At 38.6% G+C, this 24,136-nt stretch overlaps 1 protein-coding gene across 3 annotated transcripts; it reads right to left on the reverse strand.

The window, feature by feature from the left end:
* Window positions 1-3,202: 3,202 nt before the first annotated feature.
* On the reverse strand, window positions 3,203-22,342 carry LOC146455579 (uncharacterized). Of its 3 annotated transcripts, none has more exons than XM_085094106.1 (3): window positions 22,148-22,342; window positions 6,056-6,260; window positions 3,203-5,047 (listed from the first exon to the last, which is right to left on the reverse strand). In XM_085094106.1, exons 2-3 carry the CDS (start codon window positions 6,239-6,241, stop codon window positions 3,548-3,550), a joined length of 1,686 nt encoding a protein of 561 aa, XP_084950232.1. In that variant the 5' UTR covers window positions 6,242-6,260; window positions 22,148-22,342; the 3' UTR covers window positions 3,203-3,547. The 3 variants fall into 3 exon arrangements, with proteins under 3 accessions (XP_084950232.1, XP_084950234.1, XP_084950233.1); XM_085094108.1 differs by lacking the exon at window positions 22,148-22,342 and adding an exon at window positions 16,599-16,851 and having other exon boundaries at window positions 6,056-6,253; XM_085094107.1 differs by lacking the exon at window positions 22,148-22,342 and adding an exon at window positions 16,599-16,851.
* Between the last annotated feature and the right edge of the window lie 1,794 nt (window positions 22,343-24,136).

A 24,136-nucleotide genomic window follows, 5' to 3' on the forward strand; every position in this document is an offset into this window, starting at 1 on the left:
GATGTGTGTGAATAATGACATCACTCGAACCTTAAAGCTTTATACATGTATTACGAACGTCCTTGTGCCGTTAAACCCTCTGAAAGATAAACGTTAGTCAATGTGAAAATGAACTATCCAAAGTAGAAACAAAAATAATAGTTTTAGTCTTGATACAACGATTTTGGGAAACCTCCTGTCCTTTTTTTATTGATTTTATTATTATTATTATTATTATTATTATTATTATTATTATTATTATTATTATTATTATTACTATTATCATGAAAGTAATTCTTAACAGACCCCATAAAGCAACATTGGAGCACTGATTATTTCACCAGTTCCCACTTTCAGTGACAATTAAGGGTAAGTTGATTTGAAAACATGTTCCACACAAAACTGTCGAAAACAGCTAACGCCAAAAACGACATTTACAGATTTCAGACAACAGGCTTATCAAAATGACCAACTACCATTGGCTTTGATTGCTCAGCTGGCAGAGCACTGCGCCGGTATTACAGAGGTCCCGTTCAAGCCCCCCTCCTTTTTTTTCCAGGCTTTCCTTTCTTTTCGCAGTATGCTTTTAAAAGTTGCTTACGTAACTGAAAGAGTCTCTCGCTTATTATGGCTAATTTTCTGCTAACGTCAAAAGACTCATTTAGAAACGTTAGACGGATTTTCTTTTGTATTAACTCGGGTATTGCCAAGTTCTTCTTTTTTATTCATCTTTCCTGAGGATTCAAAGGACAACGATCCAGATAACAACGAGGACAACAATTTGAAATCAGAAAAAGAAGAAAAATTCTGCTTCTGAATCAACAGTCGTACCAATTTACATTGAAAAGATGACCAGGAAAAGCCATACTCTCGTTTATTTATATAGTTTTAGTTTCCTATTTCGTATGACTTCGTCTTCCAGTAAAGAAATTGAACGTGTTCGGTCGTTTACATATGAAGTCTCATTTTGACAGTAAGTAATGCTCTCCTGTAAGTAAGGAATACAGGGTTGAAGGAATTTTTGGCAGCGATGACCATTTGTAATAAGGCGCTCTTGACGTGGAATTTGAAAAAGGTGCTCCTTACATAGTATAATTTTGGAAACGGAAAAGTTTGCTCCAAGAGCATGCTGCAAACCACAAAATACCCTTTTTCTTTAGATTAATACCCATGAGGCTGCTGCCCCAATATATTTGAAACACAGGTCTTTACACTTTCTTCAAGGACTTGTGGAAGCTCTGAAAACGCGACAAGAACCAAAGATGTCTCTCAGGACTTCCGAAGAATTCGTTCAGCTGTCAAGAAATTAATGTCCAAGGGCTTTCTCAGTTCTCATAGGTTGCCATAATCTTTGATGATTCTAGTCAAACACAGGTTCGGCCATAACACCCATTTGTTTTCGTTCGCTAGCGTTAGCGGCCAAGCATTCCGATTGATGTCAGTGTTGAGATTTCCACTGGGAACATGCTTTGAACGACAGTGACCTTGTCTAAAGAGTCGGGAATTACTCGGGCCCTAAATTACTCATGACGTTAACATTGGCAAAACCATAAATGTTGCTGCATTTTGCTCGTTTTTTTTTCCTAGAGAAGGTTGTGATAGTTTGGAAGCCGAGGAACAAACTGAACCTAGAAGTGACTCCGACGTCGAAGTCTAAGAGCCTATTCAATTAGACTTTCTACAATGTAAAAGGCGAAGAATATCAAGAAAGAAAGAGTCTATTGGAAAACTGTTTCAGTAAAATAATCAGTTAAACTTATGATCCTTGACAAAGCCGTCTAAGAAGAAATGTTCGATTAAAATGTTTCAACGTTACCCGGGCATTGATAAAGTTTCATGTGAAAATAGAAGTTTTGAAAGCTTTTCTCATTTAAAGGAAATATAAGCATTTTTAAACGATAATTGCCATATACATTTTTAAATAAATCGGAGCCGCGAAATTAAACTGTATATCACAAAGTAAAAGCAAGGAGAATCTTAGTAACTTAAACGGGAAATTGAAATAAAATGTTGACGAAAGTTCGATTTATCACGTTTTAAATACTGTAGAGTTTAAATCAGTGGAAACTGTTTTCAGTTCGACTTAGAGACAGGCATTATATTTCTTCAACAAGTATTTTAGGGTGACCAGTGTTGGAAATTTTTTCTGCCCAAACGTTTTTCATGAATAACGTTTTCTGGCAAAATTCAGTTTACTTTGTTAACCTGTGCTTAATATTTTTCGTATTTGCTGAAAAGCATCCGTTAAAATTATATTACCCCCACGCACACCATTAACATAATAGCCATACTTATAAAAGGTACCAAATTTATCATCGTTTAGAATACAGATGTATGAAGGGCATTTGTAGCTGACTAGACGCTGCTTAATTTTGATTATCTGGCATTTTGTGAATAACCCTCCTGCGACAAAAAATGTACGTGTTTAAATATATATACCCTCCCACAACAATAACATAACATTATGCCTTGTTCTGCTTCAATTGCTTAGAGTTGTTTATGATCCTTTTCACAATGTTGTCACTTGTCCTATTAATTTTTTCCTTTCCTTAATCAGTGGAGATGAAAATCTTAATTTTTCGGAAATTTCCTAACATGAACCAGATTCCCCCTTTCATTCGCTACAAACACCCTTAGAATACAAAGAGAAACTGGGGAAGGTTTTTGTGTCCTTTTCGTAAAGTACTGCAAACCAGCCTTCAAACCTATACCAGCATGACAGGAGGGTCAGTTGGATCGAGTTTAGTTTTGTCGCTACATCGGAAACAGTGGAATAGTGTTGAGACCAAACTCCACTCTGTCTCTTCACCAAGGTGTATAAATGGGTAGGGCGGCACGCTGCTTGGGGTAAGCGTGAAGTGCACAGGAATCCGATCCAGGGAGGTGTAGCAGTACCCCTAGTCGCTTCATGCTACAGAAACCGGGTTAAGCTGTGGCCATTTGGGCCATACTGTGACTAAACGTTAACTATTGTTTTGCAAATAGTCAACTAAATATCAAAACGAAAATAATACCAGTTTAGTCTGACACGTCTTTAGCCAATCGGAACCATAAGAAAGATGTAATGTTCATCATGTCACGAACATAAGATGAAAAGAAAATATGAAATTCCTATTCAACGGACCAATTTTCCAATAGAAAGAAAAAGAACTTTAAAAAAGGTAGCGTTTTGCGAACGAATTAAAACAGAAAAGGCTAACACAGACAGTAATCAAGAAATTACTTTTGGTTTTAAGCTTACTTTAATAACCGTTATAAACCAATCTAATACAGCGAAACTGAACTGAATAAACCCAAAGCACTTTGTACTTCTCGTTATAAGAGAATAGACCCACTTCCACATTCTTCTTTTTTTTCTCAATTTTTTTTTCAAGAAAGTTCTTAAAATATAGTGAAACAAAAGTGAATACAAAGTATCACTTAGGACAGAATCAAGTTTTAACTCAAAGAACTAACTTGGAATACAATGTATTTCATCAGTTCCGCAAACGGCATAACTAATTGTGTAGAAGAGTTGATAATATTCTCTTCAAGACACAAGTATTCATGGCTTTATTTTCCTTCGCGATTATTGAAGAACCTCGTCTTGCATGGCTGGGATGAGGCCTTTACGGAAAGCAATGGAGAGCAGCTCCTCAGCAGTCTTGGTTTCAGGATACTGGCGAATGGCCCACTTCAGGTACAAAGCGAATTCTTCCCAATCCACCTTTCCGTCCGCATCCATGTCGATGGCTTTCAAGGCACGCTTAGTCTCGTCACATCTGTAGCAACCAAAGTAAGGCCCCATGAAGCCATTGTAGAAAGCATCAAACTCCAGACAATCATCTTTTTGGCCATCTCTCAGATCCCACTCATCCCACATCTCACGTATTTCTGAAATCAGATACTCGCTGTGGGCCTTCTGTGGCTTTTCTTGGGCGATGACCTCGCACATTTGCTCGGTAAGCTTTCCACCAGACCGATCAAATAAGATTGCAAGACCAACTGCACTCATGTACTCCTCTTTTCTGTTCTGGTGCAGATCCTCCAACATCACCTCCAACATCCTTTGGCCTCTTGCTTCTGTAAACTGAGGATCGTCACCAAAGACGTTGTTCAGCCTATCTGCTATCATTTTAGGGGATGCCAGTGTGGACATTCTCATGATGGGCTTTTCACCAAAGAACGCCGCCATGTCAAACTCCTCCTTGCTCGGAGTAAAGTTTGGCATTCCGAAGACCATGTCCAGGGCCCGTTCACCGTAAACAACCTGCCTGTCATACGGCTCGACACCAGTAGTGATCCTGGTTATCTCTTGTGGTACTCCTCGTAAATTTGTGCAGTTGTACTGTTTAAGCACCTTCTTGTTCCCCATGCGGATCAGGTTCATCAGTGTGACGCTGGAACAGGAATGGCCCATAGAGGCTCCTTCTATAATCAAGCTGGCCCAGATGCCGTTTGCGCCGTTGACAAGACATTCTAACTGGGTGCTGTCTGCCAATCCCCACTGCTCATGAACGTGAACAAGCAGGTGGCCTTCCTTGAACCCGCATTCGTCCATCTCTCTGCGAACGGCTTTTGTCCATGCACCAAGCTCCTCAGGAAGGTACTTACCAGATTCTTCGAACACCAAACTAAAAGGGCGCTCATCTGGTGGCAGAGAGGACAAGTACTTTACCACCTTGAAGATGCGCTTGGGATTCTTTATCATGCCATCTGGAAGGTCACGTAGGTTAAGGAATATCTTGGCATCTTTGCCAAGATTTTTACGGCACCACGCCATCCTCTCAGAGAAGAGTTGGTTGATAGCTTCGACTTTGAACTTCTTGTAGTCAATTCCTGCCCAAACCAAGTCTGCTTCGATGATGGCGTTCTTTATGCCGAGTTCTTTCATCTTGCGCAATCCAACTGGAACGGTCTTCGTGTCTGGAACCCTGTCTTTGTCGACAGACTCCAAGAACTCCGAGAAGGCATAAAGATTGGTAAAGTCCTCACCTTTCTCTTTTAGTTGCCGAATAAAGGTATCACCCAAGCGAGTCATGTGAGAGAAAGAGGCCACAATGATGTGCTTGAAACCGACCTTTTTTACCTAGATGAAAGCGGAAACTCAATAATTATTTAAATACATAGGATTCTTGGGTTAAGTTTACTTGCCCCCTCTCTAAAAAGCTGGAAATTTAATCTCGTCATACTAAGTTTTGCTGGAGGGTCTGTGTTTAGCATTTGCTTTGGTCTTTTTTATTGGGAGATTGGAGGGTTAATTGCTCGAGAACAGGTTAAGCAACTCTGCTTTGTCACATTGTTTCCCTGGACTAGAAATTTACGCATCTAATACACAATTTATATCTCTATCTTAGAGTACAAATTGATACTGGTGACAGCATGCTAGGGGGTAACGCTGCAATGGACTGTTATCGCGTTCATGGAGTAGCAGGTATACTACTAAGTGGATCATATTACACAAACAGGGTTGAGATCAGCTACCATGGGTCACTTTGGCCCGAAATGTGACTTTCACGTATTGACTTTTCACACCATAGTTAAAATGAACCACTTGGCGTAGATTCCAACCATGAAAGAATGATTTTAGCAGAGATGCGAGACTCGATTCGCATAAGGAAACAACACATTAATGCAGAGATCAAAGTAGCCTCAAACCACCAACCCTCCGACTGACGCGTTAACCACTATACGACCTCGCCTTTCCTTCCTTCCTTCTCTTTCGTCGAACATAACTTTAAACTATTCTTCTTGGTTTATCGTGGTTCTTGTCTACTCCTATAAGCGGTCTGGTTGACAAAAGATCTGCCATTTTAACAGTTATAAGGATACCTACAAACAGACATTAGCAGCGATAACTCAATGAAAGAATTAAGATTGTTACTAGAGGGCGTATATTTCGATAACGATATCGAAAATGTTCAAATGGCCTCAGTGGCAGAACGTTTCTGAGTGAATGAAACTACAACTCTGTATAACAGCCACAATTTAGTGGGGAGTGTCAAGTACTGGAGGAAATATACTCTAATATGTTCTATACTCTAACAATGACAAAAATCAAAACAAAATTAAAGAAAGTAACAAAAAACTATCGTACCTGTTCATAGATTTTCCACTTGTTCTCGATGGTGTGACCTCGCAGCTGCCCAACTGTGCTCTCACGGAGAGAATTGTCCAACACGAAGAGTTCCATTTCCTTCAGTGATTTTCGCTTTTCTTTCACATCATTTATCTCCTGGTTCATACGTCCAATTTTTCTACGAAACTCTCCTTCCATGGACATGATTCAGTTGTGCTAAGATCTGCAGCAAACGAAGTAAGAAAAAATGAAAGCCTTCATATTAACCCTTTTCTGGTTCTCGGATTTTAGGAGACCCTCACTCTAATATCCCAGTCAATTCCAAGAGAGCCCATACCCACCCAGGCAACATAGCGGGACATGTGAGATGTGACGCCGATAGAAGCCAACCGCGTCACAGAGTTCGTACACTATTCTCTTTGTTTCGTTAAATTGCATGACTTTTCAAGATCGTATGAGACAAGATCTACAACTCTGGAAATTCTTACATGTCACACTATAAAATAAATCCAACACCTTTCGATGGAAAGAATTGCCTATTTGATCTTTGAAAGTACGCAGTCAGGAATATGAACAGTTGATATGCGGTCTTAGATAACACACATGTGGACAGATTATGAGGTCATTTTTCAAAAACTGAGACAACAATCTCATTATGCTCAAGAAAATCAAAATCAAATTTTCCATGATTTCCATGAACTCCCCTTACTTTCCAAAATTTCAAAGCCTGGAATTTACAATGTTGAAATTCCATTACTTTGCAGGATTTCCATGACCTGTGGGAACCTTGTTATCATTTGACTGTCTGTGAAACTTGGTCAGCGGTCACGTATGAAAACAATTTGTGCCTTATGTAACAAAACATACTACGAATGAGTGTTTGCGTGACCATTTGTACGTAACAATATATTTTGATTGACGCAATGAATCATTTGCTCATCATCTTGAAGACAGAATACAATACGTGCATTCTTCCTTCCGATCCACCATTGTAAATATTTATCATTATGTACTATTTATAATTTATGTACTATTTGTAATTATATTTTTTAAGAAAACATACTTTGCAAGAGAACAATAAGGAAGTACCCGAGAAGGATTTATAACAACGCATAATAACTCATGAGGATGATGCCCGGATCTGAACGTGGATTACTACAAAGTTCTTTGCCTTTCGCTCTCTGAACAGCAGGTTCCGCTTGTTGTATTTTTGTTTTTGTTTTTCTTTTCTTTTTGGTTTGTTTGTTTTTGTTGTTGTTGTTGTTTTTTTTTTTTTTTCGCCAGGAGACAGCCATAAAAAATAAACCGCAAAGTTCGACGTGAACATACGGTAGCTAATTCGTGTACGTCTTTACTCACTCATTGCAAAAAATATGGTCGTCCCTTTGTCTTAAATGTATGACGATAAGCAACGCGCGATAACCTATCAATTTGTGTTGATATAGACTAAGCCCGCTCTCTCTAGGGGTCAGGTTGCACATGAAGTTGGTTTTCAACGGTCGTGTGTTGTGTTGAAATTGTACCAAGATCGTTGCCATATTTTTAGCGTGGCTCTAGGATGAGAAACCGCCACTTGGCTTCTGTTGCAGGGCTTGGATTTCGTGGTTTCCATTTGAAATGAAACGGACACATTTGCGCTTAAATTTTTCTTGGATTGGGGACCGCGTGAAGCCGGGATGTTAACCTGTAATTTCATTTTTATGTCACCTCGTTGTGGCTTGCAAGGCCACTTGCCGGTTTATTCCCCTTATCTCTTTGTTAATTGAACTTCTGTGCTTAATATTATGGCTTCTTGGATTGAGTTCCCCCTTTACGAGCGCTTAATCAAAAGAAGAAGTTCTAAGGGATATCCGACAGCATAAACTGTTTGAAGGCGAAGAAATCAAGCTCCAAGGAAGCCGGCTTGTGGTCTTAGGTCAAAGCAAGAAACTACTAACTATTTTGATTGACAAATTCTTCGCATTCCTAGCAGTTTTTGCTACATTTTCGAAGAACATGCTTAGTTTGGATCAATAAGTTTGCTTCAATGAGTCTTGATAGGGTGAGGGTAAAAGGAGGAAAGAGTTTGCGGAATGGTATGTGGAATGGCGTGCGGAATGGCATAATTATGCGAAATACGATTTTACGTGGGAAATAGGAGCAGCAGCTTTTTTGATGCTGCGGACTCTCGCTAAATATTAACAACAATTCGAGGATTTAATCGTCTGTTTGTTGATTTGGAAGAAGTGAGGGTAAAGAAAGCGATGAAAACTGTTTATAGTTTTCGCATTCAAGGAACTATGAGTAAATCCGTAGTAAATTAAATTTCATGTTCACTTTACTCCATGCGACTTCGGTTGACAAAAATAACGTGGCAGCGTGAAGTCTTCTCAGGACAAAGATTGATCCTTTACCGAGGGCAAATAATAAACATTTTTTTCTTTTTTTTCAAACCCTCGGTAAAAGATCAATTCTCATACCCTGTACTGAGTGCTCGATGATTCATTTATCATGAGCGGGAAAATGAACAACAATTTGACCAAAATGCATTTGTGATAAGAATAGTTTCGCAACCTTTCACACAACCAGTGTCGATAATTAGACACCATACTTGTCATCTGCTTTTTTGCTCTAGGGCTTTTTCACTTTTAAATCTCATTTTAGGTTGGGACGTCCGTGGCATTGAAAGACCTTAATTAAAGACGGATATGTTTAGTTCGATAACGCGTAACTGAACTATAGCTACCTGAATCGCCGTATTAAATAGCTAGGTAGCTAGCTCAGCAGCTCAACAGTGACTTGCGTACTCGTCGCTCGACGAAAATGTAAGGTGAGAAAAAGTAGAACATATTTTTCCCATGAGTTGTACAAATTGTAACCGTCAAAGAGTTCGATAAAATGACCGAGTTTAAATTTAAAATTTCTCACATAATAGTTTTGGCCTTGGACTGATGTTATTTCTCCAGTCTGGTGTTGCTTTTTGTCTAGGCTACTCGCTGCAACGTTCTTTTTGTCAACTAGAAATTTAATTTATTCTTAGTTCCTTGAATGCGAAACTTCATCGATTTCTTCACTGTCACTTCCTAACCAGCGATCAGACATGTTCTATCCCAGGCGTATATTTTCTAATCTTCGATCTGTTGTTTGGTTGTTTAATAGTCCGCAACATCGAAAAAACTGCTGCTCTTATAAAATTGGCGCGAAAACAGGATGCGCTCTTCAGTTAATTTATTCCCCCGCGTAAATCGTATTTCGCATAATTATGCCATTCCGCACGCCATTCCACATACCATTCCGCAAACTCTTTCCTCCTTTTACCCTCACCGGTCTCGATCTCGCGACAGACTCCTGGAAGTGAAAATTATACGTAATAGGTTTTAAGACGTAAATAAATGCTTATCTGAATAAATTTATCGTATGTAAAACTTTTTGTTCACTTATCTGCGCACTATCTTTTATAGATCTTGATATATAAAAAAAAACCCAGATTCTCGTGGCTCAATTTTTGCGCAAATAATTTTACAAGGAAAGAAATGTTGGCCAGCTTTTCAGAAAATGATCAACAGCTCAAGGTTCCCTTTCATTAAAGGATTAAAACACACTTAACAAAAATAAACACTCCAAAAAATTGTAACCCTTTAAATTACAGTAGATCCGTATGCAACTACACCTTTTCTAAAATTTAGTAAGACAAATTTATTATTTAAAAATCCGTTCGTCGTTTAATTCTGATTAATATTCTAAAAAGCGTTGGCTTCTTTCAAACAATACCCCATAGTTAAATTTAGCCAAACATTGTTTAGACCAAAGGAAGCTTTAAAAGGCAATGTCCCTAAAAGCGTTCCACTCGATTTCAGACACGAAAACACTTTTGCCTCATATTTATATCATCAGTACCACTATCCACCCTTATAACGAAAATGCAGTAGAATGAGGAAATATTTTATTTTACTGCCATTATCAGCATCGACCGATACCGGCTAAAATATGCAAATTTTAGACGCTGTTATTCAGGTTTTTCAAGGATCGTTAAAAGCTACTGCGGGCCGTTAAAACCTAGGCCATTTGTACTCATTTGGAAGTATATTGCTACTTCTTACTGTTCCAATACGATTTAGCAATATTTCTCTGTAATCAGCAAAAACAGGTTATCGTTATTCTAGTAATTCAATTAAGTAAGCAAACTGCACCAAAATATGCCTCAGAAATTTCACAAAATTCTTAAAAGTGGCACCTAACCTAGACTTAAAAACATGTTTTAGTTAAAGATAAAGAGGTATTCTATCAATTTATGCAATAAAACTTGTGGCACAACGCGGTTCAGGATTAAAGTTTTCGATTCAAATTTGCATATTGATGCTGAATTTTCATTGCGTGACACAGGCTGCTTTGACAGAAAAATTTCTCATCCAGTTATTCAAATATTTGCCACGTCTTCTATTTTCCAACCAAAAACTTTATCTCTCTAGTTCTTCCTTCTTTAATGATACCTGTTGTTCCAAAATTCCACAGGTGTACGTAAGATGCAGTTTTAAGCTTGATAAATCCCAACATTTGTGTTAAAGTGCAGTGTTCTTTAAATTGTCAAGATGCAGATTTCAAATTTCTTTTCAGAAGCAAACCTCTTTTACTTTAAAATGTGGTCCAGTGTGAAGCAGCTGCACTACCCAGTATTTGATACGACTTTATCTCCATCACATTTTAAAAATGAACGTTAGATGTTAAAAAAAAGTAAATCTCCCACAGCGTTTTTAAATATGCGCGAACAGGTCAGAAACTTTTGGACAATGACTACAAGAACTGGAATGCGGACCGCGAATAAATAGTCTTGCTTTATTTATCACTTACTGAGGAGCACACATCTTTATCTAATTTAAAGACCTTTCCTAATGAAATTCCAATAAGATGGTTCCGTCCTGTCACTGTCTGTTTCTTCTATTGAGAGTGGTCAGCTATATCGCACACGCTCCTTGGTCCACAGTCCGGGATCCAACGCTACTCCACTTACACAGCCAGTTGGCAGCGGAGTTGGCACGCGCAAATACTACGGCGCTGATACCACAACTTCAACATGACTTTCGAATCGTGCAGCTTTAGGCAAATTAAGAAAATAGCGTGTGGAAGTTCGCGCAATTTGTCCCAAATGGTTAAAGTAGATGAATGTCAGGACACAATTACGACTAAGCTTAAAATCTGTCATTTATCAAAGTCTGGACTCAGTGAAGCGGAACTAATACTTTCAAGGGCCGGTCATTTTGACCTTACGAAAGATCAAATACAACAGATGGTAATTTGCCCACAACATCGGCATAAACTCGGAAAATTTTGGCGGCCACCTCGTTCTTGCCAGTATCCATCGCATAGTGGACCAAGGAAAAAAAACATTGTAACGAAAGGCATGTAATTGGTTGGGAGACTGCGAAGAACATACAAAGTCACCGTGGGAATAGGATCACGTAAGAATTAAAAATAACACGTGACGAGGCGGCCATGGTGGGGGTCAAAACAAAAGAATATTTCCTCGAAGAATTTACATGAAAATAGATTTTAGTTCCCAGAGGAGAGAAATGCTTTTGTTCTTGACCACCAACATGGCCGCCGTGACGTCACGTGCAAACCAGCAATACCGTAAAATTCCGAAAATAAGCCCCGGGGCTTATATTTTTCAAAGACCGTTTTTGAGGGGCTTATTTTTGGAGGGGCTTATATACGGAGGAAAATTTGGGTGTCAAAATCGATTGGGCTAGCCATAGAAGTAGATTTACCGTTTTTGCTTTGTTTTACTTTGTATTTAAGGGCAATTTTCCAAGTACAAGCCCCGGGGGGCTTATAGTTGGCGGGGCTTAATTATACACGGAGGGGCTTATTTTCGGAATTTTACGGTAATTTAATTACTTAATTCTTTATCAAGATGAGTGTTTTTCTTCTTTGAGAAGACAAAGGGAAAAGGGAAAAATTTTTGATGATAATGATAATGACGACGACGATGATGATGACGAAGTTGTCATAAAAATTGCAAGACCATGATGAACTCAGTAGTCCACTCAATCTTTTCTATTCAGCAATATGTGGGAAGTGTAGAAGCAAACATAAGGAAGTGATGGACAAAAGTAGGATATGGCTTAAGTTAGATCCTGATAAGGAAGAAGAATGCGATCCGCATCACAGTGCTGCAGCTTACGGCCTAAGAAACAGGTAAACGATCGTTGTTGGTGGCTATCTACCTCTCCTTGTAGACGCCTCCATTCTCCGTGTTGATGATGTAGAAAATTGACCTCTGAACAAACCCCTTAAAGGTCTTGGGATATCTAAACACTTTTCTGAAAGATCCGCATTTGGCCCGTTCAGGACCAAAGGTACACACCGCGTTTACTAAATTACGCGCTGCGGCATATATCATTCCGATTTTGCGACTTAGCTGCTGCACTCATTTGCGGAATGCCATTATTTTGAGGGCGGCGTTTACTTAAAAATCCTCATAGATTTATAAAAAAAAAATGGTTACTTTTAGTGGAAAAAATGGGCTTGCTAACTTTCGCCGTTCCGAACTACAAAACAGTGCTAGGCACAAAAATAAGTTTCCCACACTGTTTTAGGAAGAGTGTCATGTTCGGGTTGTGTTTTCTTGCTTTCACGGGGGACGGGGGGGTGGGGTGGGGTTTTAAATAGAGGCAGCACTTCATCAAGGGTGACGCAATATTGCATCCATAGCATATGTCGGTTTACTTAAGATGTCATTTTCCAAAAGTGCCAAAATGTTTTGTTTCCAACTCTTGGCGAACTGTAGTGCAGTGTTGACAAAACAAATTTTAAAGACGCCTTTTATTTTATCAGGCTGCTAAAAGAAACTTTCGCGCTTGAGACCCCACAAACGGACAGGCTTGCTGGCGCTAACTGGACGCCTGGATGTTGGAGTGGGGTTGGTAGTGGTAGTTCGCAGGAAGACATACATACAGACGAAATTCCTGAAGTATTCGATGACGTCGTTGCTGATTTTTGACTGATAACAGCACAAATTCTCGCCTAAGTATCGGATGGGCTCTTAACAAAGGTAGACCTGGTGGAGTTCATTTTTCTGAGAACGTGAGACGGTACCTTACAACAAGGTTTGAAATGGGAGAAAGAACGGGCAAGAAAGCCAATACAGAAGAGATCGAACGTCAAATGCGCAACGCCAGAAATGAACGGAATGAAAGATTGTTTCAAAGAGAGGAGTTTCTCACCAAGGCTCAAATAATGGGGTTTTTTTCACGCCTCGCTTCACGACAGAGAACTCGCGGTCAGAAAGCTACATCAAAGGAACAGACATTTGATATTACAGCAGATGAGAATGACGACATCGACGCCCTCATTGGAGACTCTGATCGCAACAATTTGCTTGACGACATTCAAAGCAGAATTGGACTAGAGCATCCGATAGTATACGACACATATGATCTTTGCGTCTATCACAAGGAAGGAAAGCTACAGGCCTTCAATGTTGCAATGCTCAAGACTATTCTTCGGCACTTTGAAGTACCTTTCCGAGCAAAAGATAGAAAAGCAGACCTTATTAGGTTGTTAACGGAGGTTATCCAAGAATGCAACTGCTGAAAAGAGTCTACTGTCCCTTTTATCAGACAAAAGGGACAACAATATTTCTTCTTGTAACTGAATCAATTAAGCTTTTATTGTGCAAGTCTTAGTTAATTTTTTTTCCGAAAATTCTTTGGCATGTTGAGTTTTTTCGTATTTGTTATGTGACTTTTACCCGATGACACGAGACGGAGACGCTTAATTCGATAAAATATTTAAATAATGTTATTGTTTTCTTATAAGCCCGCCAATCGAACACTGTCGAGCTCACTTAACTCACTCTCCATCAAGGAATAACTAAAGTTCGAGAAATCAAAATTCCAACTAGAATTCAAGTTTCGATCTTCAACTGTCCAGTCTGTCTCGGAATTCCCTGAAGAGAAAGCACATAGAATAACAAACCAAATACAGACTGAAATATGACCATTATGACTGATGCTAGAATTTTCAAATATCGAACTTAAGCTACTGACAACGTGTAGCACGGCCTATTATATTTGCGATTAGTGGTTGGTTGATTCATCACGCCTTAACAATGTACTATATGACCTACTATTACTAAAGTTGCTTAAGTTAAGGTATCTAGACATTGACTGTACACATTTCACCGTTTTCAAGCAAAAATAGCAATCAGTTTAGTCGTGATGGGAATTCATAAACATGTACTGAATTAAAATGTGGACTAGACGTGAATAGACACCCTATACTGGTTTTCGATTCCTCGGCTTTTGGAGTCCAATCTTCGTTTTCACAACTTATCTTTAAGGACTACCGTGTACTCTCGTCCCATACAGCGTAAAGGTCAATTCGTGAAGGACTTGCCCGCTGTAAAATGTAAATACGTAATTTTACCGGTAAAAAAAATGTTCCCTAAAAACGCGACTGTTGTATGTCGAATAAAGCACGTTTGGAAGGGCGAGACTAACAAAGGTTAGTGGCAAAGGTAAGTAAACTTAATGGTCTACACTTCCGTTCAGTTTTCCTGTAAATAAAGCACAAAAAAAGTTGCCTAATGGCATTTTTTATTATTTTTAAGCTTAATAATATCAATAATTATAACAAAATATTACAACAAGCAAATGCGATGACCTTTCTAAAGTCTCGCCTGTGACTACGTACCATGCTTCCAATAAAAGCGTTAAAACAATTTATTTAGTAAATAAAAATTAAGGTTTGGCTGCTGAACTTTTAAGAATAATTATATTTCTGAAGATCTATTTATTGAAAAAGGAAGAAGACGAAGAAAAATAATTCTTTTCGGTTAAAAAACATATTTTACTTCCGAGCGGCAAGTATTTGGAGAAATTTCCCGTCGAAGCAGCCGGTGTCACGCAACGCGAATTCTGCATCAATATGTAAATTTGAGTCGAAACCTTCAAGTCTGAATCGCGTTGTGCCACAAGTTTTATTGCATAAATTGATAGAATACCTCTTTGTCTTTAACTAAAACATGTTTTTAAGTCTAGGTTAGGTGCCACTTTTAAGAATTTTGTGAAATTTCTGAGGCATATTTTGGTGCAGTTTGCTTACTTAATTGAATTACTAGAATAACGATAACCTGTTTTTGCTGATTACAGAGAAATATTGCTAAATCGTATTGGAACAGTAAGAAGTAGCAATATACTTCCAAATGAGTACAAATGGTCTAAGTTTTAACGGCCCGCAGTAGCTTTTAACGATCCTTGAAAAACCTGAAAAACAGCGTCTAAAATTTGCATATTTTAGCCGGTATCGGTCGTTCAGAGATGAAATGCTGATAATGGCAGTAAATATATCTTATTCGATGGTTTTACATATAATACGCGCGGATATTTTGCGAGTTGCGTAGTATTTTTCCGAGCCCCGAAGGGGCGAGGAAAAATACGAGCAATGAGCAAAATGTTCGCGAGTATTATATGTAAAACCATCGAATAAGAGATTTATTATTCCACTACAAAAAGATTTTGTTATTTTGGGGTCTCTGTTTTGGTAACAGTTTTGAAATACACCCGGCATTAACTGTCCATCGGTTTATGGCGCGTAGGAATGACGTATACAACACAGAAAGCCAGTTAAATGTCTTTAATTTGATTGGATAAAATGAAAAGATAAATGACAAGTGATTGGCATGCTAAAAACTTGTTTTTGAGCTTGCATCGTTTAAAAAACTATTCTTCTTCCAGTCCGACCATTGTTGCTCCTTTTTTCTGCCTTTTCCGTCTGTATTCGCTCTGTTGTAAACCGGTCAAACCGGGACACTACAGTGTATTACGGTCTCATATTTTGCGCGTTCTCTTGACCTTATTTGGTGAAATGACATAATAGTGGAATAATAAAATAAAATATTTCCTCATTCTAACTGCATTTTCGTTATAAGGGTGGATAGTGGTACTGATGATATAAATATGAGGCAAAAGTGTTTTCGAGTCTGAAATCGAGTGGAACGCTTTTAGGGACATTGCCTTTTCATACATGATCACCTCATGCAAATTTGGCCTGTATTTCTAAGATGCCAATAATGTTACGAAGAATGTTTATACGAATATCTTTCTGGTGCCTCAAACTAAACTAGTGGCCACCAAGCAAGTCACTGGAAGGCTAAAATCAACAAAACCTTTGTTGTCCACTCTTATTACGTCCAGAAATTAAGTCGTTCATAGCTAAACCTAGCCGGTTTCTTTTCGATATTCTCGCATTTTAGACCGTGATACCTGCATCCTGGAGACAAAGAAACTAGAGGATACCACCTATGTTCAAGGCTCCAAGAACTTCAAAATAAATGCTACCAGTAAACAAGACTCGAAAATCGACACACCAAACCACACTTAGAGATCGAGACCCGCTCAAAGAGCGGGCCTACCAAATTCATGACATCTGACTGACATTTTCCAGCATCGTTTCTTTGAAAGAAAACGCGTTCACCAGATTTCGGTTCTTTGCTTTCAAGAACAGCAGATCCAGAATAAAATTATTGCTCTTATTATTTCCAAAGATCTATCGAGAGAGCTTTTCCGCTTGCAACACTCACCTTCAATCAGCAAAGTCTCTCTTGTTCTTCAACACAAATTGATGGTCCGCTTGGCCGAAATGATAACTTTGTTGCTGATCAACGGAATAATATCACTGTCAGATTAGCATAGGAATGGCCATAGCCGCTCATGTTTTGCAAATCACCCATTTCGTTGTAGTTTCAATCCCCTCTTGATCGAATCATCGTCACAATTTCAAAATCTCTTCTAACAGTGAATGAAATGGCTTAGCAATATACTCATCATACTGAATGTAAAAAGTCTGAATTCCCTTAAAGTCGACGAAATAACAAATTTTAAATGGAATGTCAAATGGCTAGCTATTTAAATGTTTCTATTAAAAGTCAATGGGGAGTTAGCTTTTTACGTCGGCTTGCAAAACCTTTAACGATTTCTAGAATTTAGTAAAGCAATCTATTTATTAAATAAGCCGTTCTTCGTTTAGTTCTGATCAAACGTTGTTTAGAATAATCTAAAAACGAGCGTTTTAAAGCAAATTTGGCCCGCATTTCTAAGATACCAGTCATGTTCTGGGGAATGTTAAGAGTAAACAATATTTTAGTTAAATTCACTTCGGGGTATTTTTCGTATGAAGCCTTCTTTCCAAAAATACTCCAAGACTATAGTGAGTTTTAGATATACATTGGTTATTCCGAAGTTAAAGACGAAACTTTACAGTCAAACCGGATGTTCTTTTGATGGCAACCTTGCAACTTTTTGCCGCAACATTAGTAATTTGATTGACAGTTTGAATGGAGCAAGTTGCAACCCGCCCGCTGGCGGACGGTACTGGTTTCAAATTTTATTTGATGTGTATGTTGCGAATTTTTGCGGCTTCTATGGCTCACATATATCGCAATCGTACAACTAGGGAACGAATGATTGCCTTGTAGTCGTCTGGTGTAAAACAGGGACAAATTGCAGAAGTTGTTGGATTACCACCACAAACTGTTTCCAATATTATGAACAAATTTCTGTAACACGGAACGTATTTCCCCCGAAAAAAATCCTGTTTGGAAGGAACGAACAATTTCTACCCTCTACGTCGTAACATAACTAAAACTAGTACTTACACTTCAAAAATCAGGCAAGCTTTTGTTGGCAACGGAATATGTACGGCCGCCTATGCCCCATCTCGTTCTACAATAAGTGACGTTTTGAAGCAAGACCTAAATTTCACTGTCACAAAACGTTTTGTTTGCCCTGAAGAGTCCCTCTGTGCGGTAAAACTAATAAAAACACATACAACACCACATCATATCATATTCATGGCTGGATTTCATCATAATAAAGCATGGGGAAATATTGACGAACGCTATGAAATTAAAATTCGTGGCAAATGTAATTAATTTATTCTGTAGGATTCCCTGCTAGCAGAGGTCTCTGACGACCCCCAATGAATCTTCTGTCGCGCGTGCGCTAGTGTTCCCTGGCAACGAATGACATTTTAACCACATGTAACACAAGCTTCGCAAACCGGTTTGCGCGCGAAGCAGCAGCCGCGGTAGGGCAATGTGTGAAATTACTAATAGCTGTCTGTGGAATGCCACGGACTTCTCAACAACATCGCAAATTCAAAGAACATAATTCTCCACGGACACCAATAAAACCAGCAGCTGTAGGTAAAGACACAAACTCCCTTTTGTGCGGAGTAAATTTCAAGTTAAGCGGCCTGAACACCTGACCATCGCTTAATACAGGAGATTGGAAAGCTAAAGTTTTCGGTTTGTTGGAGAGCACTCCCGACTTTCAAAAGGAATCTTCCGACTCTACAGGGGAATGCTTTCGCAAAGTAGAATCGTCAATCAAGCGAAGTAAGGATTTTGAAGATGGCAAACGCGAAATAATTGAAGTGCGAAACTTCTAAACTAGCGGAGGCCATAACAACTTTGGACTCAGAAATTTCCAGCGCACAATCTGAACAGAGTATGCGCATTGCATATTAACGGTAACCGGTTTTGACTGGTCAGTTTCGACCAAAAATCTGGTCGGCGGCTACATGAGAGACCGGCAGAGGTCTCTTTCCCTTCTCCCCGTCAGAGACCTCTGCTCCCAGAGAATCTGTAGGATATTTGAAGGTGGATTTTCATTGGAACTTTATGTATACACATTACATGTAAACACAGCCGTATTCTTGTTAAAATTTTTTGTTGCATGTAAAACAACTCTTAGATTATTATTCTGAATAAGAAATATCACTAGAAATAGCAATAAATATTATCAACAACAAGATCAGCGTCTGAGTTGGCGACGGCTACATCTTATCAAATTGTAAACAAACTTGAAGTTTTTATTCATTGTACGGCATGTAACGCAACATTTAGTCCTGTCATTTCCCTACTATAAAATAACTTCACAATGTAATACGCGTAACTTATAGTCCCTTCGAACTCAATCTATCAAACATCAAATTTAGGACCTATAAACGTTGTCTACCTGAGAGCGCTTGAAACACTGATCGCTTAGCTCTTCCCGCAGCCGAGCGGCAACCGCTATTGTTGCCAGTTCGTCTGAATTACATTTTTGTGCGACTGCAGCAGCCTTTGCAACGTTCGTCTATTTCTCTTTTGAAAGATTGCCGGTGATCATCCTCTGACTCACTGGAACTGTCAAATTTTCGGTGCTTTTTCCGAGACTTTTTTCAACGGCTTTTCTTGCGATAATGGAGAAGATGACATTTCTTGTTTTGGACGCTTATATTTTCTTTCTGAGGTGCAGTGACGACCCCGACTCCTCACTCCTTTCAGTGTTAGGACTTCTTGACCCTTTCTTTCTTCGCTCAGTTCCCGGAGGCGACACGGTAAAGTTAACTGTTGTTTTATTTTCATTTGCGTTTACCTTTACGTCAACTGGGACAGAGGGTGAAGCGTTTCTGAAAGCTTCTAATACATGTACACCGGAATCGTTGCCATACTTTTAGCGTTGCTCTAGGAGGAGAAATTACCGCTTGGCTTCTGTTGCAGGGCTGGGAGTGCGTGGTTTTTTCCACTTGAAAAGAAAGGGAAACATTTGGGATTTCTTGGATTTGGGAACGCGTGAAGGATGTTTACCTGGTATTTCATTTCTATCCTCAAGTCATGTCACCTCTCTGTGGTTTGCAAGGCGTCTTGCCGGTTTACTCCCCTAATATCTTTGTTATACATTCCGTTTACAGCAAACGGCAAACGTGAGATTCACGTTTCTGTTTTCTTGAAAACAATTTGTCCATAAATGAGAGTCATGAGTGCAAAACAATTCTGGCCTTTGATGTTAACTCTAAACTACTCTGAAAAAAAAAAGTGAAAACAGCGAGCGGCAAATCAATGATAAACATGGTTACGAGGTCATTTCGCTGCCATTTGCCGATGGTGGATACTGAAACGTTTTCGAAAGTTAAGTACTGAACGAGTTGTACAAAATATAATGCATTTGTTTTCAATCGAAAGGAAACCGCGTTCGTCAACCGTTCACAATTGCGATAGTTAATATCGAGCTTCTTAAAACTAATTTTACTAGTTACATCACACAGTTCCGTAAACGTTTGGAAAATGAATCGTCGTAATTCGCGAATAAGAGTGAAGAATTTCTGAAAATTTTCATTCTCTGCCACTGTCTTAAACATCCAGGCAGTGTCTACAGTTCCCTATTAGTAGAACTTATCTGTAGGGTCAGTATTAAATGGACTTACGACTCCAAATTCCTCTTCTTCGGTTGGATGCGAATCTGCCAAGTCAGAACTGCGTGCTCCGTGCTATGTGTTTTCTTTCTTAGGGTTTATCATGTAATTATGACTAATTATGTGTCAGTAGATAATATGAAACTGTCATAAAACGGAGCGTTTTAAGCGCAAGGCAGAAGTTGACATCCCTATAATCCAAACAACGCGTGCCTCTAGGGAAAGATGAATTCTATCCCCAAAACTTCTTCATCTTTAAATATAAAAATGCGATTCGGTATTAAGACAAGCGAAAGTCGAGAAGGAAGACCAGTCACCATTTTTGCCGCATGGATGATGCACTCCATGAGGTATTGCAGGTGTTGAAATTCACTCGATCACTCCGTTGTCAACAATGCGAAGTAAACTGTTAGCTTTGCAGTCTTCACCAACTCCTGATTAAATTGAACCGAATTTCTGAGCTAAATATTCTGGCTTCTTGGATTGAATTCCTCCTTCACGAGCGCTTAAACCAAAGGAGAAATTATAAGGGATCCCCGACAGCTTAAACTGTTTGAAGGCGAAGAAATCAAACTCCGAGGACGGTTTGTGGTCTCAGCTCAAAGCAAGGAGATAGAAACCACTAACGATCGCAAATGCTCACTGACGGGGCGGACTTTCTAGGAATTCTCTGAGTGCTTTTGGGAATCCAACTTACAAAAAATTTCAGGTTTAATATTGTAAATTTGTGCTGCACTACTTCTTTGATTGACCAATTCTTCGCATTCGTTAGCAGTTCCAGCGACATTTTCGAAGAACATGCCCAGTTTGGATCAATAAATTTGCTTCAATGCGTCTTGATCTTGCGACAGACTCGTGGAAGTGAAAATTATACGCGATAGGTTTTTAGACGTAAGTAAATGCTTATCTGAATAAATTTATCGTTTGGAAAAACTTTTTGTTTACTTACCTGCGCACTATCTTTAATAGATCTTGATATCTAAACAAACCCAGATTCTCGTGGATCAATTTTTGCGCATACAATTTTTACAAGGAAAGAAATGTTGACCAGCTTTTCAGAAAATGATAAACAGCTTAAGGTTCCCTTTCATGAAATGCTTAAAAGCACACTTAACATAAACAAACACTCAAAAAAATTGTAACCCCCTTCAAATTACAGTAGATTGTTATGAAACTTCACTAATTCTAAAATTTAGTAAGACAAACCTATTATTTAAAAATTCCTTGGTCGTTTAGTTCTGATTAAAATTCTGAAAAGATTCAGCTTCCTTCAAAAAATACCCCATAATGAATTTTAGCCAAACATCATTTAGACTAAAGCAAGCTTTAATACATCATCACCTAATGCGAATTTGGCCTGTATTGGTAAGGTGCCAGTAATGTTTCGAAGAATGTTTATGCGATTATCTTTCTGGTGCCTCAAACTGAAACTAGTGGATGCCAAACAAGGCATTGGAAGGCTAAAATCAACAAAAACGTTTTGTCCACTCTTATTACCTCCAGAAATTAAGTCATTCATAGCGTAATTTAGCCGGTTCCTTTTCGATATTCTGGCATTTTAGTCCGTGACACCTGCATCCTGGATACAAAGAAACTAAAGGATACCACCTATGTTCAAGGCTCCAAGAACTTAAAAAAAAATACTACCAGTAAACAAGACTCGAAAATCAACACACCAAGCCAGACTTAGAGATCTAGAGAACCGCTCAAAGAGCAGGCCTACCAAATTCATGACATCCGGCTAATATTTTCAGAGAGCCTCGTTCTTTGGTAGAAAACGAATTCACCAGATTTCCATTCTTTGCCCTTAAGAACAGCAGATCCAGAATTACATTATTGCTCTTATTATTTCCAAAGATCTATCGAGAGATATTTTCCGCTTGCAACACTCACCTTCAGTCAGCAAAGTCTTTCTTGTTCTTCAACACAAATTGATGGTCCGCTTGGCCGAAATGATAACTTTGTTGCTGATCAACGGAATAATATCACTGTCAGATTAGCATAGGAATGGCCATAGCCGCTCATGTTTTGCAAATCACCCATTTCATCCATTCTTTTCAATCCACTCTTGATCGAATCATCGTCACAATTTCAAAATCTCTTCTAACAGTGAATGAAATGGCTTAGCAAGTTTGAATTCCTTTCAAACGAATTCAAACTTATATAGTCGACGAAATAACAAATTTTAAATGAAATGTTAATGGTTAGCTATTTAAATGTTTCTATGAAAAGTCAATGAGGAGTTAGCTTTTTATGTCGGCTTGCGAAACCTTTAACGATTTCTAGAAATTTAGTAAAGCAAATCTACTTATTAAATAAGCCGTTCTTCGCTTAATTCTGATCAAACGTTGTTTAGAATGGTCTAAAAACAAGCGTTTTAAAGCAAATTTGGCCCACATTTTCAAGATACCAGTAATGTTCCGAGAAATGTTCAGAGTAAACAATGTTGAAGTTAAATTCACTATGGGACATTTTTCATATGAAGCCTTCTTTCCAAAAATACTCCAAGACCATGGTGAGTTTTTTAGTAAAACATTGGTTACTCTGAAGTTAAAGACGAAACTTTACAGTCAAACCGGATGTTCTTTTGATGGCAACTTTGCAACTTTTCGTCGCAACATTGGTAATTTGAGTGACAGTTTAAATGGAGCAAGTTGCAACCCGCGTGCGGGCGGACGGTACTGTCTTTGATACTAGTTTCAATTTTCTTTGATGTTTATGTTGCCGGGTGTTACTATAAACTAAATTCGATTTTGAGACGACATTACGGCTTTATAATGACGGCTAGTTGGGAGAAAATATATTCCGTATTGGGCAGAGTCGCGAAGCGACGGGGCACAGCTACAGAGAACAGCTACACCAGCAACTATAACTGAAATCAAGGGAGCCTTGGTTACGAAAGTAGTAAGCTTATAAACATTGTTTGTTTGTTTGTTTGTTTGTTTGTTGCCGTTCTTTCTTTCGCTGCTTCATTTATGCCTTTTTCCTGCCAAACAGAAAACTGCAATATCGTCATTTCGGACAGTTCAAGGCAAGGTTTTTCTCATAGAGCACAAACACAATCGCGGGCAAGCTCTCGAATCTTTTAACGGACAGATCGAGTAAGAAGCAATAAAGCAAGAAAATGTTTCTTAAGAATCGAACGGATTAAGTTTTTTTTGGCAAAAAATCGAAATTTGCCACTTCAATTCGTTCTAAAAATATAGCGCAATATGGCTTGTAATACTGAATGATTTGTTATCGAAGTATTGTATGTGATTGTACAAAGACTGAATTACGTGTATAATGTACAAGAAACAAAATCTATAATTAAATTAATCACAAAGGTCTGTGATAATAAAAAATGTACAAACTAATTTACTCATGGTTCAAAATATACATTGATCAATTTATTTCTCCTGCAGCTGCGTTTATTTACTTGACTGATATATAACATGTACACCAAGCGAAAATGTCAAACAACTTTTGAAACCTTCTTTTGTCTTTTTTTTTTTTCGTTTAACCTGTGAAATTTTTCCCCGTTGCTTTTTTTATTTCTTTCTCTATTTGTCTTCCGAGTACAAAATATTTACAACATCTAAAATAAATATACGTACATTTGTCAGTCAAGAGGCGGCAGTTCTTGTTTTGCGGCTTTTATGGCTCACATATATCGCAATCCTACCACTTCGTTTGAGAAAAGGGAACGAATGATTGCCTTGTGGTCGTCTGGTGTAAAACAGGGACAAATTGAAGAAGTTGTTAGATTACCACCACAAACTGTATCCAATATTGTGAACAAATTTCTGCAACACGGAACTTATTTTTACAAAGGGGCTGCCGATACGAAAATATATCAAGCATGACGTAGAGTGCTTTATCCAAATTCCAAACACCAAGACG

The sequence above is a fragment of the Pavona decussata genome, unplaced genomic scaffold, assembly GCF_977016875.1.
Source record: "Pavona decussata unplaced genomic scaffold, jaPavDecu1.1 SCAFFOLD_272, whole genome shotgun sequence".
Lineage (NCBI taxonomy): Eukaryota > Metazoa > Cnidaria > Anthozoa > Scleractinia > Agariciidae > Pavona > Pavona decussata.

What these genes read in the sequence shown, in the direction of transcription:
- LOC146455579 (XM_085094106.1), bottom strand. Translation starts at nt 6,241, where the DNA reads ATGTCCATGGAAGGAGAGTTTCGTAGAAAAATTGGACGTATGAACCAG. An exon ending in AGTGGAAAATCTATGAACAG is followed by an intron (nt 5,048 to 6,055) that starts GTACGATAGTTT and finishes GCTTTCATCTAG; the next exon opens with GTAAAAAAGGTCGGTTTCAA.